The sequence below is a fragment of the Argiope bruennichi genome, chromosome 1 (genome assembly GCF_947563725.1).
Source record: "Argiope bruennichi chromosome 1, qqArgBrue1.1, whole genome shotgun sequence".
In the NCBI taxonomy this organism is placed as follows: domain Eukaryota; kingdom Metazoa; phylum Arthropoda; class Arachnida; order Araneae; family Araneidae; genus Argiope; species Argiope bruennichi.
Window position 1 is genome coordinate 113,334,143 of NC_079151.1, and position 18,570 is coordinate 113,352,712.

Sequence of the window (18,570 nt, forward strand, 5' to 3'; positions counted from 1 at the left end):
AAATGCTTTCAAAATAAATTTTGAAATTTTCATTGAATTGAACCCAAAATAAGCCATCATGACAATAAATTTGATTCTCCAATTTTATCCTATCACTAAAATAATCATAGAGCTTGACGTATCGATTTTTCATAATTTTCCTATGCGTGAATATTCTTAATCGATATATTTCGATAGTGGTGACTTTCGGACTGAGGACATTCGGCGCAGTGTTTTTTTGCAAATTGTACTTGTTTACTTCAAATTATTTGCTGGGACTGCATTGCTCTATATATTTTAAGCTTCAATATGAATGCATTACGGGTAATTTCTGATTTTATTTCTTTTACTATTATATGTCTGTACAGAAACAGGGATTAATACGATCATTCTCTTAAGCTCGTGTGATTTCAGTATGTTACACATTTACAACTGTTTAATAAGTATTCGTGAAAGTTCTTAATTTGCTGAAATCAAATTTAATGATGTAACTCAATCATAAACATTAACAGTTCTCTTCTCATTTTCATAACAATCATCAATATGCACCTGTGCATGAAATATATTTATTATCTCCAACATTTAGTAATCCTTTAATTTTTTACTTAATAATTATCATTTTGTGCAAAATATTGAAAACAAAGGAGATGCCGTTTTTATTTACTCTAGTATTTATAGATATCATCTACATAGGTTGGGATATAATACTTTTCTGTTATTTTTTTATTTTTTACTGAATTAGTATATTATTTTATTTTGTTTCAACTTGAAAACTTTGTTTCTAAGTTATTTGGTTTATTACCTTGAAAATTTTTTAATGGTTTATCGTTAAATTATAATAATTTTTATGGCATATTTTTAAAAATTCTTAAGTTATGTTTGTCTGTTGCATGTATTATTATTTCCTTCTCTCCTGACTAAATCTTCTCCACAATGTTTTCACTGTGACACAGAGCGCTTTCAAACTCCTTGGTACTTCTGGCTGCATTCTTTTTCTAATATTGACTAGAGACAAAATCTCGTCAATTAAACCTTCGTAAGGATTTGCTTTTAAAACCCTTGAAGTCACATTCAGCAATGCTATCCGACCAAAACTTCTTCCTTATAGATATAAGGGTTTACTACAAATAAATACTCAATATAGACTTATGCAGGCCAATCCAGCATGTGATGTCATGTGTTTCCTTGCCTCTCATTCTGCAAAACATTGCTTGTTAAAGGAGTCACTTTTTTATATTTTGTTTTGCTCACTATGCAAATCACTTCTTAAGAAAGATTTGATTGTATTTGTACGGAAAATATTCCCTAAATATTGTTCGTTCACCAGAAGTTGGCACTTGGCTCCGCCCTCGTCACGTGGGATCAGACGATACTATTTCGATGATTTCGGAAGGAGAAAGTGATAAGTGTCAAGAAAGGTTGCCAACTGGCGATCGTTAGCTTTTATCCTTTTTTATATTATCATTTCAGTGAGACAATTGATGAATTCCATGAGTTATCAACTGACATTTAACATACCACACAAAATGTACATCTTTTAAGAGATTTTTAGCCTTAATTTGTTGTCTTTTTCTAGCTGAAAACAATGCTGAATAAAATCTTTGTTTTCAGCTGATCAAAATATAAATAAAATCTAGCCATAAGGATATTTATTTTATATTAGCTTGGCATATGCTGTCTGTAATGTAAATAGCAATAACACTAACCACTTATTTTAAAATTGGAAAATATTTTAAAAATTTTTTCATTACTGCATACCAAATTATCAAGGAAAATTTCTAAAAAGAGATAGACATCAATTTAATCAATGCTACTATATTTTATAAAACAATTTATTATTTCATGTTTAATCTATGCACTATTAAAAATAGATAGTTCTAATTTTAAAATAATATACAATAATTAGTATTGTCAACACTGAAATTTTGTTGCTGAAGTTGACATTTCCATTTATAAAATTTATTAAAAGTTGCAAAAAATATAAATTTGGTTTAAAATATATTTTTCTTAAATTTGATAAATAAGTTACAATTATTTTTTAGAATGAGACATAATTCAGAATCTAGTTATAATGAAGAATCCTGATTTAAATTATTTCATGAATAAAAATAGTATTTAAAAAAATTGCATTACCTTTGTAATATTAGAACTTGTATTTATTAGAACTTACTAATAAATGAAACATCAACTAGGCATTTATTCATACTGCTTGAACTGATTAAATTTTATTCAAATGTTTTTAATTAAAAATAACCAAGACATTCTTAACAAAGGAAATGAAAGCTGTAGGAATTAGAATTAATGTCCATTGTCATAACTATCATCAGTGTCATCATCACTGAAATTGCTCTCGGTATCAGAATCCGAATTGATGTTGAAAGAAATGTTTTCCACGACTTCTTCGACAATACCGTCGGTTTCCCAATACTTTTTTTCAATGGGTTCGATATGTTTGCAATGTTTTTCCCATCTCAGATTTCCAATATTTATCATGGCTTCCGAAGCAAGACTTTCAAGACGTTGAAAACTCATGTCGGCAGTCGCATTTCTCTCTCGCACGTAATGCTTAACATCCGCCCAAATTAATTCTATTGGGTTTAAGTCACAGTGGTATGGGGGAAGTTTCAAAACATCAAGACCTTGTTCTTTTAGAATTTCATCAATGAAATATTTTTTTTTTTTTAGCCACTTGCATTTGCAGCAATCAGTTCAAGTAACTGAACTCTTTGCATTTTTTTATCATACAGGATTTTCTTTTTTTCCAACCAGGCACACATTTTATCCTTTTTTGAGCTTTTTGTGGGTACAGGATCTGTCACTTTTGTGTGATAAGCTGCATTATCCATAACTATTACCGAATTCGTTGGAATATTAGGTAGAAGCTTTTCAACTATCCTTTTAAAATTATCAGAGTTCATCTGCCCGTGATAATCTCCAGTTGCAGATCCAGCTTTAAATATTAATCCGGCATTTGAAACGAAACCAGATTCTGATCCAGCATGAACCACAATCAGACGATGACCTGAGCTATCTTTGATGGCAGCGCCAATTTTTTCATCTCTCCAACATTTCTCGAATGAAAGATTGCTGTCCAACCACGTTTCATCTATATAAACTATATTTCTCTTTGCTTCTCGGAATTTTTTCATTTCCCTAAAAAAACGAAATCTCAAGGCTACAATGTGCAATCTTTCAATTAAAATCTGTCTCTGGTTTCTGCAACGTTTGTACTGAAAACCTGCAATGTGGAGGTATCTCCATAGAGTTCCTCTTTTCAAAGGAAAATTTATTCTTTCCTTCACCACAGGAAGCAATCGAGATAAAGACGGAATTTTGTTATTTGCATAAAACTCATTCACAATATTTCGAAGAACACACAAAATTGTCCAATATTGCATTTCGAGTCTCGGGACGCTTTCGATGTTTCCCCGGCGTAGATAATTGTCCATTTGTAGAAATATCTTCATTTTTAATTCGCTTAATTGTTCTAAGTGAAACACCAGTCGCTGAAGCAGCACGTTTTTGGGCTTGGGAAAGGGGAAACAAAAGTGTTCCAGCTCTAGCCTCATCTTCACAAAATTTAGTAACATTATTTATTATATTTCTCTCTTTCGAGTGAATAGTTCGCCATTTTAAAGACATTTTGCAGTTGTTTGCTTTGAAAAAAGCAGTTTTGAAATTAAATATATATTATTTATTAATAATTAGCTAGAAGAACAAAAAGTACGACAGCAGACGATAAAACAAAGTAAGCGTAAACATTCGTCGTTTGGCGCACATTTAGGGTTGTCTCATTAACAAGAGTGGGGGAGTTTACACGTCTTCCCCGCACTGAAATGAACTCTACCTCCAAGAAGGTGGACCAAAGTGCCTTCTCCTGGTGAACATAGAATACATAAGGCTCTTATTAAGAATAATGTTAATCTGAAATACTGCTTAATACGAAATGGTTACCATCATTAACTTTGATCCCATTGAATAAGGAGATGTTTATTCATCTTCATGTGACTTTTCTTGGAGATTTAATTATCTTATACATGTTTCTTATGCATGTATGGATAGCCAGCAGAAATAATAACATCCCACAAAAGTGACAAAATACACAATTATCTTTTTTGTCAAAAACAATTCTAGTTTTCTTGTATTTTTTTCTTTGTGTAAGCATTTTTGTGTGTGTGTTTGTGTATATATATTACTTTTCCCTGTAATTTATGGAAGTTTCACTGTTTATAAATAAATAGTTTTCATATTATTTACCTTTTTTATACTTTATTATTTAACTTCTGGATATTTGTATATATGGAGGTCTTGATAATATTTTTCATAAGAAAAGAAACTATGTGACATATTTTTAAAATTAAAAGTATGAGTATTTTCTGTCATATTTTTAATGTGTACATTAAAAAAAACTCTAATTTTGTCTTGTTTTAAATTTTCAGCTTATTCTTTTATATAAAATGTAGAAGAATAACGAAATATAAATAAATTATAATAGTTTATAATTCCTTTCAGATGAATTTGTAACTACATAAATCATTTAAGTATCATTATAAACAATATTTTAAAAAAAGAAAAAGATCAAGGATTTAAAACAGGCGTCTCTGCTTAAAGTTTCTAGTTAGATTATCGACATGCATAACCTGTATATTACTGATTACATAAACTACATTAAGATTTTCTTCCCCATGTTTGAAAATTGTAGCTCGACTGTGTTATTAAAAATGGTATTTTATAATATAAAGATTGTACAATAAATTTATAATAGATTATTACATACATTATTGAAACTATAGACTATTTAACATTTATGCTACACAGTTTGGTTTTCGATAGCATATGATTTACTTAATTTCTCCATCTGCCTTTATAATTGTTTATGCAATTATTAATAACTATTTTTTATATATATATACTCTTCTATTGATCACATTAAAAAATTCTATACATGGTTAAGAATTGAAAAGTAGATGTTGTAATTCATTTCTCCTTCTTTTAACTGTTTTAACAATTTCTTTAATGATATAAATATAAGTGTTGTGATACAAATGTTTATTTGTTATGACACTAATATATATTTAATTTATAGATATTACTTCACAAACTAAAATATGTCCTACATTAAAGTTTTTTATTTCAACAGTATTCATCTCGCCTGTATCGTAATTTTGGGACATCTAGTAAGAAGATGAGAGATTTAGCAGAGTTGAAGGAGTTGCAGAGGCAATTCCAAGTATGATTTTTTTTTGTTAATATTTTTATAAAAATAAAATGTGATCATGATAATAAAAACAATCTCAATTTAAATAAAATAAATTATGATGTTAGTTTATTGATATTTAATACTTACCTTAGCATTTTGATTCTTTAATAACTTACTAGCCACCTTTTGGTGACCAGCTGGTGTGTCAAGATTAATGGTCGTTGAAACTTAATTAAATATTTTATATGATTTGAAATTTCAAATTTTGATATATATCATGTCTTTTGTCATTCATTTCATTTTATGTGTTTTCCTCATTTTTTTTCTGAAAATTTGTGAAAAATCAATATATTTTAACAGTGTAATGTGATTTCTAATACAAAACAATGTAAAATTTCATGTTTTTTTCCTTTTAATAATAGTTTAAATAAAAATTTTAATCTTTTACAAATTTAAATAAATGTACTAGCTTTCCTGAAGTCTGTTTTGCCAGTAAGAATTTGTGTTAAGACCAGGATATAATTTGGGCTAAAAAATAAAAATGAAAAAATATTTCCAATTTTTGTAGCGACTTTTATTGATAGCTTTGATCTTCTTCCTGATTTTTTTTTTTTTTTTTTTCGTACTTCCGTATGAACGCCACTTCAGTTATAGTTTGGCGGGTTTTGCGCTAATGTGCCAATAAAGATCAATCCTGTTGTTTGTACACAGTAATGGGATGTTGAATTTTGAAAATGATTGGTGGCACTTAAAAACCGCCAAATCTGTAGCTGTGGTGGCGTTAATACGCAAGTAGCTTTTTTTTTTTTTGTATTATCATTTATGATGTGTTTAATATTTGTTAATTCTTATGATTTTTGTTGGAAAATGGCTTAAAAAATGGCTTAGTTTTCAGTTTTGTTAAAATTTTGATTACTTTGTATGGATTTCATTAACATATTAAAACACTTTTAATTTTATATTATTTTGAAATATTAACTTATATCCAATAAATATTTCAGCCATAAACAAAGCAATTTGAATTTAAACTCTAATATATTTATCTGCGAACTAATATAATGACATTTCTTTAAATGCAAAAAAGCTATTTGTTCCTTTTCTTTAATATTATTAAAATTAATTTTTTATAAAAGAAAATTGATATTGAGTTCAGGTAAAAAAAAAAATGTTTTTATCGACTTTAATAGCAGTAATTAGTCAATAGCTTATAGGCGACTAATTTTATTGTACAAAAATTGACTTGCTGCAGTAAGCAAATCTTTTCTTTGTGTTTCTTCCTTTTTAAAAATAACCTTTTAAATAATAATATCTTATTCACTAGCTATTTATTATTAATAGCTCCTAGGATTCACATACTTATGATGTTTTGGCATATTCATACACATCTTGAATTATTGTTATTCTTGATCCTCAATTTCATCTGCTTATTAAAGTATAACTTTCTTTACCTTCATCTGTATTCAACTAAAAGATGTGCTTTTTTTAAAAAAAAATTAATTAGTACTCAAAATATAATACTCTCTTCAATTATCATATTATTATCCTAAGTGTCAGTATGGTCTGAATGTACATCACAAAACTGTATTTTATACTTTGCTCTTCGTAAATAACTTATGCACTTTTAATTTCAGACTAAAACAACTGATAATTATTGAAAACTTTAATGTTGTTATGGCATTTAAAAATTGTAACAATTTGATTTTCATTTTAAATTTAAATTTTTCAATAATGCATTTAAAGTATATTTTGCCTTCAAAATTTTTTAATTACAAATTATTTATTATCATTATCAACAATCTCTGTTTGCTCTGTATCTATAAATTTCATTATTTGAAAATCACCCATTATGCCTCTTGTCTTGTTTTTACATATAACGCTATGCTGTTTCTGTCATAATAAAATTTTTAAAATATTGCCTTAAAGTGTGATAAGAGTACTACAATTCATTGATTTTGAGCTAAGAACTTATGATATGTTAGATCTATTGAAAAGTAGAAGCAATGTGATTGCTTTAAGTTTTTGAATGGAATTGTGAAAAATGCTAATTAAATGACTGTGAAAAATTGATCAAAATTGTTTTTTCTTTTCTTTTAATTTCCCCAAGTTAAAGTGAAATTTGGCCATTGATTAGCAGATCTGGAATAAGTATAATTACTACAACTTTTAATTGCAATTGCAAATTTATTATGTTATGTGTGATATGCATTTTGTTTTTGATTGATAATTTTAAAAAAACATCCTGGAAATTAGCCCTATGGACTCTTTATCCATATTTTTAGTTAAATAAAGATGCTTCTCTTTGTTAGACATTGCAATAATTGATGATAGATGCATGGATTTATGTACTATTGATTATTTTCTTAAAAATCATATATTCCAAGTTAACTTTTATAAAATTGCCAAAATCTTTGTTTTGCTCTAATTTTTGAATATACATACTTAACAAATCACAAAGTGACTAACACATCACTATTATTTTTGTAATAAATTCCTTCTATACAAATACTATTTCCTCAACATATATTTAAATGGGAGTAGGCAAGAATCTCCAAAACATGTTTTTATTACATAAAATTTATCACTTTTTATCCTGTAATATTGCTAAAAGGCTGTAAAATATATCAATATTTTAATTAGTTAAAAATTCGTTTGGTTTTCAAACTAAAAAAAAAAAAAAAAAAAAAAATCTTTTAGAAAATATATTGTGGAAATTTTAAAATGTTTGTCTTATGTTCATAATTTTTTTCTTTTCTATATATAGGTTGATGATGGAGTTCCAGTCTATTTAAAGCGGGGCCCAAGGGACAAGATTTTCTTCTCTGTTGTTTGTCTTGGATTAGGTGTTTGCCTAGCTGATGCTTTAACTACTGTTTACAAATTGATATATCCTCCCAAACCATCATAATTTTGGAATTATTAAAGTGTACCTCTTCATGTTTATAGTATGTTTCACTAATGTGTAACAGTATATAACTGATGATTTGTAATTGATAGAAAATAAAACATTCTATATCATTTAGTGAAAGATATGTTTTAAATTCATTTTTTATGTTTCACCAGCTTGATATTTCTTCTAAATAATATTGAAGCTGAAAAAGGCAATACTAATAAAAAAAATCAAAGAAATGCTAGGTGCAGTTCATAGACTGTAACTAGTTTAATATTATTTCTTGTTTTTTTAATCTTCTGTAATTAAATCTGGTTATTTATTACATTGTTATACATTTTATAATATCAGGTTCTCATATGTATAATAAGATGATATATATTTCCTCTGTTGCAAGATTTCCAATAATGATATTAATACAACACAGATTTATCTCATCATTATATGGGAATTTTCGACATTCAAAGTTTATATTGGAAATACAAGTTTTATTATTGTTTGGTAATTTTTTTAATTTTTGTTGATTTATTACAAATCTAAGTCGATTATTTAAAAATGTTCCAATTTATCTAAAAACTTTTAAAAAATTAATTTTAAATTTTTTAATATAGTTTTGTTATAATTTTAAGCATATGGGCATCATATAATCTAAAACTAACAAAATGAAATAAATTAAAAAGTGCTATAAATCAGTGTGGCTGCTTATAGATGTATTATTTTTTTAAATTCTCTTGAATACTGTATATTTTGTTTTGCTATCTCAGAAAGTGTTAATTATAATTTGTAATTAATGCCATGGGTTAATTTGTTTTATAAAAAAGAAGATATAAATCAAGTCTACTGTAAATTTGAACTCTCAAACAAGCTTAGTAATTAATTATATTTGGAACTATTTAGGTTTTAGAATCATAATTGAGAAATTTTCCTACTTTCATTCTTTTGCTGAGAAATGAATGGGAGTTTTTCGGATCCTTTTGATTCCTAAAGAATAAAATCTCTAATGACTTAGTGACAAGAAGCTTCATTTTCTATCTTCTAAGCAGGAACCAATCTTTATAACTTATATTTAGTGTTGTACCCATGTACTGAAACCTCATTCATAAACTGTATTAATTTTTGGAGGTAATGTGATTTTCTTTTTATACTTTTATAATCAAATCTTAAAATCACTAATTAAGTTAAATTCCATCAATGCTTTGAGGTACTGTTTTGGAATACCAAAGTTAATTGCTTTGCACTCAACATACCATCAGATAGCTATCGAATTTCTGCAGTTATTTCAGAAACTAGGTAAAATTATGCAATTAGAGAAAAACTACAATTAAAAACTGATAATACTTTCTGATTCCTCACTCAAAAAAATGCTGATAGTGGATGAATTTTTTACATGGTTAGAAAAAAATAAAAATCTTATTCTAGCATGAATACAAAAACACTTGAGTCCCTACTCATTTACAAAAATGTAATGTTTAAAAGTCCTTATTTCTTTTCATACGCTTTTCACCATAATGGTATAGCTATTGCCACTTTTAATAAAGAAGGAAAAGAACCCAAAGTTGAAAGGATTAAAGAATCATTTGACAACTCTAGTCATCATTGGGATAAAAAATTTCACCCATTTATTCAAAATCAATGGGTTTATTCTACGTATTGCGAAAGCTCAGTTGTAGCTTTACCGCCTGTTACTTGGGCCTCAAACCAATTTAGAATTGTAACAGATGATGCGGGAATAGGTATATTATTGACTAAAGGTCTCTCGTATATTGGGGTTCATTTCTATTCTACTGGTACTGGAGAAAACTACGAGGATTTCGGATTCAGATTATTCTTTAGACTTAGAAAAATGCACGCTGATCAATCTGAACTTCTTCAAAAAATAATTGACACTCAGATGGGTAGAATAACACCCCAAACTGAAACACATTATGGCGATCCCGGAACTTCTATAATGGACCCAGACGAAAGTACAGATTTTTGGGACAATTCGTTCCTTCGTACAGAACATCCATTAAAACAAATCCTCCCTATAGAGGATTCAGAACAAAAAAATAAACCGTTAAGAAACAATGATGAAATTCAAACAGCTAATATGCCAGTAATTCCTCCTGCTGATAGGTATGCTGGACGGTTTGAATAGATATTAGGAACTAAATATTAATTAGTTAAAAAGCATTGAGCCTCTATTTTGTTTCTTTACAGCCATGGAGTCAACTCAAAGGAATAGGTTTTTTTCTGCAATTGATCTGCTGGGTGAAATATCTTGCAGATTATATAGAAAATTAACTGATGAGAAGACTGAAATAGGTGATGCAGTTGGTGGAGAGACTGATTCTAAGGATAGGGAGATGTTTATGGATGCTTCAAGAGATTTTGTATTACACCTATATTTGAATGATGATGAAGTGGAGGAATATAACGTGAGGCGCAAACAGTGTTGGGAGTCAGAAGATCCTGTTAAGTGCAAAAAAAATTTAGATGAGGAATTCAAGAAGAAAGTGTCAGAAAGAATGAAATCTCGTACTACTATCTCTGAATTAACTTTAGAAATGTATAAAGCAACCATTTCCTCTCTTATGCATGTTCTTAATTGTTTTTCAAAACATGCTGGTCTCCCGGACGTGCAGTGCAAAAATGATTATAAGCAGAATTGTATCTGGGTTCGCATTCCTGAAATATTAGATTGTAATATTATCAATGACAAAGGTGATATTCCTCATGCATACCAACCTGTACTCAATGATAACACAGGTACATATAGGGATGCTCATGCTGAATCTGCAGATTTCCCAGTTCTACATTCGACAGCTGAACTTTGATGAAACATTCTATGATCAGGGATACATACAAATAGTTAAATGTACTATTTAAATAACTATTTATCTTATACACTAATAACTACACTCATAATAAATAAACCTTTTTTTTTTTTGTAATTTACTGCTTCCTTCTGGATTTCTTCTAATGCTGGATTAGTTTATCCTAGAAGTCAAAGCACAATGAGAGCCAAGTCATTTGGACAATCAATGCGCCAGACCATTGGGATTTTGCTTCCCAGCTTTATTAGTACATTTATACAAATTTTAACAAACAAAGAAATGAAATTAACAAGTTCAAGTAATATCAAATAACATATCATTAACATATATATGCATATGAATACAAGGCATGAAATTCATATATAAATTTATATATATGAATTTTAATTCATATATATAAATTTTATATATGAATACAAGGCATGAAATTCATATATAAATTTAAAAAATATATAGAATTGAAAAAACATAAGATCAAATAACATATATCATAAATATGTATGTAAATAAAAATATAAGGTCTCGCTAGACATATAACAAGTAAAAATAAAAATTAAAAATGACACACCCTTTATAAAAACAAAAAAAACCCACCCCTTTATAAAAACAAAATGTTAATCATACATATTAACAACTAATTTACACATAGAGCATTCCTTAACATGTTCTTTTTTCCAGGAATTTTTTACATCATTCATATCTTTAAAAAACCATGACTCAACTGGTATCAGATTCCACATGGCCAATACTAGGAATAGAACAATATGGTCCACTTTGTATGGATGATGTTTCAGGTCAAATGGTATTAGATTGAACTCTCGAACTCTTATACAAAGGTTCTTGGATAATCGTAAATTGGAAGTTATTATTCCTGGAGGGAAAACTTGCATAATTGGCTGCATGTTCTTTTTTTCCAGCAACACTGGGATTCTTCCATCAAGGTGATCTCTTAATTCATCCAGATTTTTCATTCCTTTTTTGGAGCAATCGTCGAAGAGTATGAAACGTTGATTTATTGCTTCTCCCAGAAAGAATCCTATCCTTTAAAAATCCACATTGCAGTTAATTGCTGCTCCTGTGAATAGGGCTAGGAAAGCATATCCTACAGAGGTTTTCCCACAGTTGAAATCTCCAGAAATAGCAGTATACCTTTTTTTTGGCTCTCCTACAGTATAGCTGTATACAATATTTCTAAACATTTTGAAATATTTCTTTTTTACAGCAGGATCCTGATATATTACATGAGAAAAAAACAATGCATTATGCCTACTTTCCTTAAATATATCCTGTTTTTTCCCAATAATGAGATCATTACACAGCTCTATACATTTTGATTCTAATAATTTTTGATTTGAAATAACTTAACAGTTCATGAATTGTTCTGCTTTTACAACTTCTACAGCATTTTTCGCAAATTTTTTTCGGTCAGAAATCATTACATATTTTCTAGCATTTTCAAAATGATTCTCATGATCCTCTTTATGATCATCTGTTGACTCTTTGAAAGAGCAATGCAGATTTGCGAAGTGCGAATAAGAAGACATTAATTCGTATACGTTAGTGATATCTCTTTTTTGAGCATACTCTGCCAACAAGAAAGAGTTAAAACCTTTTTCGTCAACTTTTTCTCTTTTTTTAGAATGCTCCCCTAATTCGTGTAAAGGTTTACCACAGTTTTCTAATAAAACACATTGCAATTTTGAATAACGTATAGAAAAATTTAAATTAAAATTATCACATTTAGATCTCAATTTTTTTCTAATATCAAAATATCTTAATTCTGTACTAAGTAATATGGAAATTATAATAATGTCTACATTATCGAAAACACTAACATGATCATAAGCGAGAAAATCTTTAAAAAAATTTTCCTTACAATAACATTTTTTTGGCAAACAAATTAAAATTTGCTTACCTGCTCGTCTGCAACTTTCACTCCTAAAAAATGGTTTCGCCCATTCTGGAAAATCATAAGATTTTTTGGGTGATACCTTAAAAAATTCCGACGAATAAGAGGTGTTCCATGACGCGTAAAAGTCTTCCCCGTTTTTCTCCCCCATGCATTCCGAAAAGGAATCATCTTTACTTTATTCAGTTTAAAATATATCGGAATCTTTGTCACTCTCCTCACTTGAATTACATTCCTGGCTTGTCCCAGGGGTAAGTAATTTATATGTTGTCCACGCGGCATTTAACCTTTTCAGTTGTTCCTCCAAAATCGCCTTCCTTTTTTGTTTTTTTTAATGTTAAACTGAGTAATGACATTAAAAAAAAGTGCTTGCGAATGAATGAAAAAAATTGTAATTGTTTAACAAATAATGTTAATTTGTTTAATCAATAAAACTGTTGATTTTTTTTTAAATTATTTCAAACAAATCTTTTAATTAGAGGCTTTCAGTTATTGTTACTTTGCAGTTTCTGAGGATTGTTTTACAACTCTTCTCAGATCACAACTTCAGAAGCAGGCAATTAGCAGGCAAAAAAGTACGTACAATTAAACAACAATGCAACAGGGTTGCTACAGCATAGAAAGTCTGTGCGAAAGAAATCGACCAATCAGAGCACGTCGGTATCCTTTGCCATAGACAGTCTGTACAATTTGCGAACTCGCTTGAATAACCTTCTCCCACTATGCAACAGCTGAGATTTGAAATTCCATTTTGCTTCCTTAATTGCAGGGAATGACAGTATCTTTTTTTTTTTTTTTTTTTTTTTTTTAGTTTAAATTTTCTAAAGTGTTATTTGAGCGAGCAAAATTGATACCATTACCATGCAAATTATTCATTCGAGCTTTTCTTGCAAAAAATGTTAAATCTTTATAAAATATCATTATGCCCGGCGGAATAATTCTGAATATATGATCAATGTATTTAATCAGATTTTTTTTTAAAGCACCAGTAAGCAATATTGTTTGGAATAAAACTGCAATTAAAATAAAATATTAATGAAGTGCTCTGTTTAACCCCGAGACTCTTACATCATCTGTTGATTATGTTACATTGTATATGTAATCTTTATGTACTATGCACTGCTTCAATGTACTCTATGTAGAACATTACCCTTTTTTATTAATATTTAATAAATATGTTGATAAAATAACGTAATGATTATAATAAATACTTTTTATCTGTGTTAAGAATTGCAGGTTATATCTATCTTTTCATTTGGAGATAAGGTATTTGTTTTTATAATAAGAATATGCACTGGTCACTTTTTTTAGACAGAAATATTACTAATTTGGGAGTTTAGTTTAGTTGTATTAACGTCCCTTTGTAAAGCAACACCAAGCCTATTTTGAGACGAACTCGTAATTTTGAACCGCGATCAGATGACGAGGTGGACATCGGAGCTGGCACCCCCTTCTCCACACCACACCAAAGGGAGGACGTTTGGCTGTGACGGATTTAACGTACAACAGACCCCCTTACACGACAGTTCTTCGGTGGAATCTGGTCTCAAACCTGAAATCCTAAGGCTCATGAGCCGAAACCTTACCATCAGGCCACCGCGGTTCACTATTCTAGGAGAAATTACCCAATATTTTAAGCAAAGAATGTCTTAAAAAGAGGACATGCTCTTTAATTTATAAAACTCCGAATATTTAAAAGTGAAAAGGCCAATTGCTTATCTTCGTTAGAATCTTGCACATAAACGAAAATAAAATATCTTATCTAATTGCAAAAACTTTCAAGCAATTTCATTGTCTCATAAATGAGCAGAAGAGGAGGTTTTCTGGCTATCTGTTATGTTATTTTTATTATTAGCTAAGATTTATGGGAAATTGAAAATCATCTGATCCTTTCAGATTGTTGATAAATAATTGCAGTGGCATTCTTTAGCCGGCATATATAATCGATTTGAACAAAAAAAAATTATTCATTTATTCTTCCATTTTTTATAAGAATTTATCACTATATGGTCTGATAATAAGGTTTCAGTCTTGGGGAGAAACGTTCTAGGTTCGGAATGCATTTCTACCCAAGAACCGCTTATAAATGATTATGGTACCCATTAAATTCTTCGTTGGATGTCTGGAGAGGAAAATATTGTTATCATCATCTCACTACAGCTCTAAACTATCGAGGCTCATCCCAAAATGTCTTTCCAACTGCTTCAAAATGGAATATCTTAGGGAATTAATAAATTTTAATTTAAGAAATTTTAAAATTCCAAGAATGAATTGATCACTCTGAAGGTATTTTTATTATAGATTCTATTCATGTGATGACACATGAAATTGACTGATGTGACTGACAGATGAAAAACGGAACTGGATGTATCATATAACAGACCATTATCTGTAGCTTCTTTGCCTTTTCCTTTTACAAAGTATGAAATTGACCTCAAAACTGCATTAGCGTTGCATAAGTTGATTTCATTTTATAATATTTTGTTGATAGCTATTTTTATTTTCTCTTACGAGCCATTCAAAAATAAAATGAGCTACACGAGTAAAAATCTATTTTTTGCATAAATTATCTTAGATAATATCAAAATATAGCAAGCATAATTTTTATTTTCTTCAAAATAATATTCTAATACTTTTCTTGTAATGAACAAAAACGATGAATTTCACAACGAAACGATCAATTGTTTAAACACGAAACGATCACTTGTTTAAATACACGAAAACAATTATATTAGATTATTTATTAGTCTAAGCATTACTAACTTTTCCATCTCGCAATCATCACAAGGCGGCAACTGCATCCGCAAAACAGTTGATCAGAATGTGATCATCCGTTGTCGGATGATAAAAAAATGGAGCAAAACAGGGGGAAATCGAAAGTCGGTTTGGTCTGGAGAATACCGATTTGAGTAGCTGAGCAGCACAGCTGATATGCAAGTAAAGTCGGTTGGTGGGAATTTACGAAACAGGAATGTAACATCTAAACTCAGTTATACTTTTCGTCCTTTCCTTATTTGTTTACATTCGGCAGAATTATTTTGATGTTGGAGATTTTTTAAATCGTAAACGTGTCCACTTTAAAATTCGTGGAAAGAAATGTCAAATATTGTAAATCCCAGTACTTATGTGAAAAGTGTTCTGCAAAATGGAATTGGAAGATATGTTAATCAGTTACAACGCATAACATTGAGGTTTTCTAAAACACATGGAGGCAGTAATGGTTTGAGAGAATACATCGAAAAAGATTTGGTGGATTTTGCGAGATCTAATCCAGGGGTCGTTGTGTATTTAAAACCTCGTCGTGTAGGCCCTCCTAGTATAACAATGGAGTATTTAAACGGTAATACTCAGTATTTGTCTTTTCCAAAAAAATCGAGAGATGAAATTGTAAAATGGGTTGAATTCGCCCGAACTCAGTCTGGTTTTCCTATTTCTCGATTTATAAAAAGACACCATACAGACACTCCTAGCATTCAAGGCGTATGGAATCCCTTCACAAATAAGTCAACAGCATTAAATGTTACAGACTTTCCAAATGATGAATTGTCCAAAGCTCATACCTTCTTCCCAACTGCAACAGAGCAACTTCTGGAAATAGCCAAAAATTTTGGCACATGTGAAAATCAAAATGAGGAAGAAAGTCAATCATCCAAAACTGTAAATTAGTATTTTATGTAAAAATATATCCAGTAAAATCATTGTGTAAAGAACAAAAAATTTGTATCAATAAAGCATTGTGAAATTAGCTTTGCCTTAAATCAATTAAACATTGAAATTTATCTAACATTTAACCATTGCATTTTTATTGAAATGCATTTAAAATGCTAATTTTTTTTGTTAGTAAATTTATTTATTTAATGGAACATACTAAAGTTAATTTTATATTATTATTATTGATTCTGTTCTTAAGTAATGTTTTTTAAAAAAGTAAACTTATTATTCTTTTGTCAGATCTATAGTTATTTTCCCATCTGTATCATAAAAATAAGGGTAAAAGTAAAGTTTAAGGTACGGACCCTCGCCAAATTCTACAAATTTCGCCAATTTTCCTCCATTTTAGATTGCTCCAAAATAGCGCTATTACATCCATGTGGTTCCAAGTTTTGGTTTCATGTAAATTGCTAGTTTTCACTTCCAATACCCTCAATTGTGTTATATATATATCTTATTTTGTTTGGTGGAAATTCAGATGTTTTCATAATCTGAAATCAAGGATAAACTTTTTCATCACTTCTGTTATAAAAATTGCCACCTAATTATATATATCAGTAACATACAGTATATAGCAATAATATTTTTGACAATTTTATATCATTCCCTTTTACTTGCTAATAATTTACATGGCAAAATCCTAGGAAATGTATCTAGTACTTTCCAAAATTATTATCTATGTTAGTTCGTTATGTAATTTATTTTCAACAATGATCAGAAGTTAAGAATTGTCGAGCTCACTGTTCAATTCCCCCCCCCCTTTCAAAGCACATCAGAAATACTGTTAATAACTTTTTTTGATTCTCATCTCATTTTTCACTATCCCCAACCTTTATTTTTCTTACCTAATTATTTTAATATGCCCAAAAATAAAAGTTTTCAGATACTGTAAGTGCATAAAATTTATTTATATTGATATTGCTTAAACTTCTTTTTATACATTAATTTCATATATAAGAGTTCTCCAAAGTATGAGGCTTATGTATATTCATGGTAAAATAGTTTAATCTCATCAATCTAGATTAGTTAATATTTTTATATAATAATTTTAAAATGTTTTAATGACTAGATAAATTAATAAGAATTATTTTTTAAATAATGTTGGCATAAACAATCAAGCAAGAAAACAATATTGGAGATTTAATTTTTAAAACTTCAAATCAAAACTTTTCATTTATATTATTCATTCTAAACATTTTCTTTATGCCATTTATTGCTTTTAGAACTTAAAAAAGATTTTTCCTAATTTTATTAATACATTCAAATGTTTTCTTTTTTATTTATTTATTACCATATTATAGAAGTGGTTGTAATTGAATAATCCTTCTTTAATTATCCACTAATTAGAATATCATTTTATTTATTTATTTGAGTATGCATGTTCAGTAAAAATTTCTAATCTAAACATCACCATTTAAAATTTTATTCATCTTTTCAATTCCAATTGTTCTGTAAAAAGATAGATATACTAAGCATATAATACTGAATAGAAATATTTAACTATAAATAGTAGAATAGAGTGAGTGATAGTTTAAGGAGTATAATCTGTTTAAAGATGATTTTGTTCGCAAAACTGTTAAAGACTACCAATTATGAAATAACTCATAATTAGCATTATTGACCAGGATACTGTTTATGAGTGATCTTGTAAAATTATCTCATATGATTGAATTAAATTCATTTCTGGGATCGAAAGCAGCAATTTGTGTTTGCAGGTAATATTCTACCTGACACTGAATAGCCATAAATATGTAAGGAACTTTATTAATTTGACCAGACACTCCATAATATATATATATTATATAAAAATATATTTTTAATATATTATATAAAATGCTTTTTCAAAAATATCGATACTATAAAAATAATTTAGAAATTTTTACAAGTTCTTTTTTAGACTATGGCCTGAAAGTAAGGTATCATTTTTAACACTAGGCAGAAGAGACTGTGAAAATGTTTTGAATTTATAAATTCAAGAAGGGGATTTTAACCTTTTTACCTATTTTCTAGTTGAGCAAGCAATTGTTTTTGGTACACGAGTTTCATATGATACTGCCGCTTAATTTTA

The 18,570-nt window shown here is 28.7% G+C and overlaps 2 protein-coding genes across 2 annotated transcripts; both read left to right on the top strand.

Annotated features, from left to right (window-relative positions):
* Nucleotides 1–148: 148 nt before the first annotated feature.
* Nucleotides 149–8,204, top strand: LOC129960107 (cytochrome c oxidase subunit 7A1, mitochondrial-like). Its single transcript, XM_056073275.1, has 3 exons — nucleotides 149–303; nucleotides 5,120–5,209; nucleotides 7,941–8,204. The coding sequence occupies exons 1-3, from the start codon at nucleotides 289–291 to the stop codon at nucleotides 8,082–8,084; spliced, it is 249 nt and encodes an 82-aa protein (XP_055929250.1). The 5' UTR covers nucleotides 149–288; the 3' UTR covers nucleotides 8,085–8,204.
* A 7,573-nt stretch (nucleotides 8,205–15,777) lies between these two features.
* Nucleotides 15,778–16,536, top strand: LOC129967152 (39S ribosomal protein L43, mitochondrial-like). Its single transcript, XM_056081849.1, has one exon. The coding sequence runs from the start codon at nucleotides 15,888–15,890 to the stop codon at nucleotides 16,455–16,457; it is 570 nt and encodes a 189-aa protein (XP_055937824.1). The 5' UTR covers nucleotides 15,778–15,887; the 3' UTR covers nucleotides 16,458–16,536.
* Nucleotides 16,537–18,570: the final 2,034 nt, after the last annotated feature.

Bases quoted from the DNA above. Each gene is read 5' to 3' on its own strand.
- LOC129967152 (XM_056081849.1), top strand. From the start codon at position 15,888: ATGTCAAATATTGTAAATCCCAGTACTTATGTGAAAAGTGTTCTGCAA.
- LOC129960107 (XM_056073275.1), top strand. The intron at 5,210-7,940 runs GTATGATTTTTT...TTCTATATATAG, and splicing joins AGTTGCAGAGGCAATTCCAA to GTTGATGATGGAGTTCCAGT.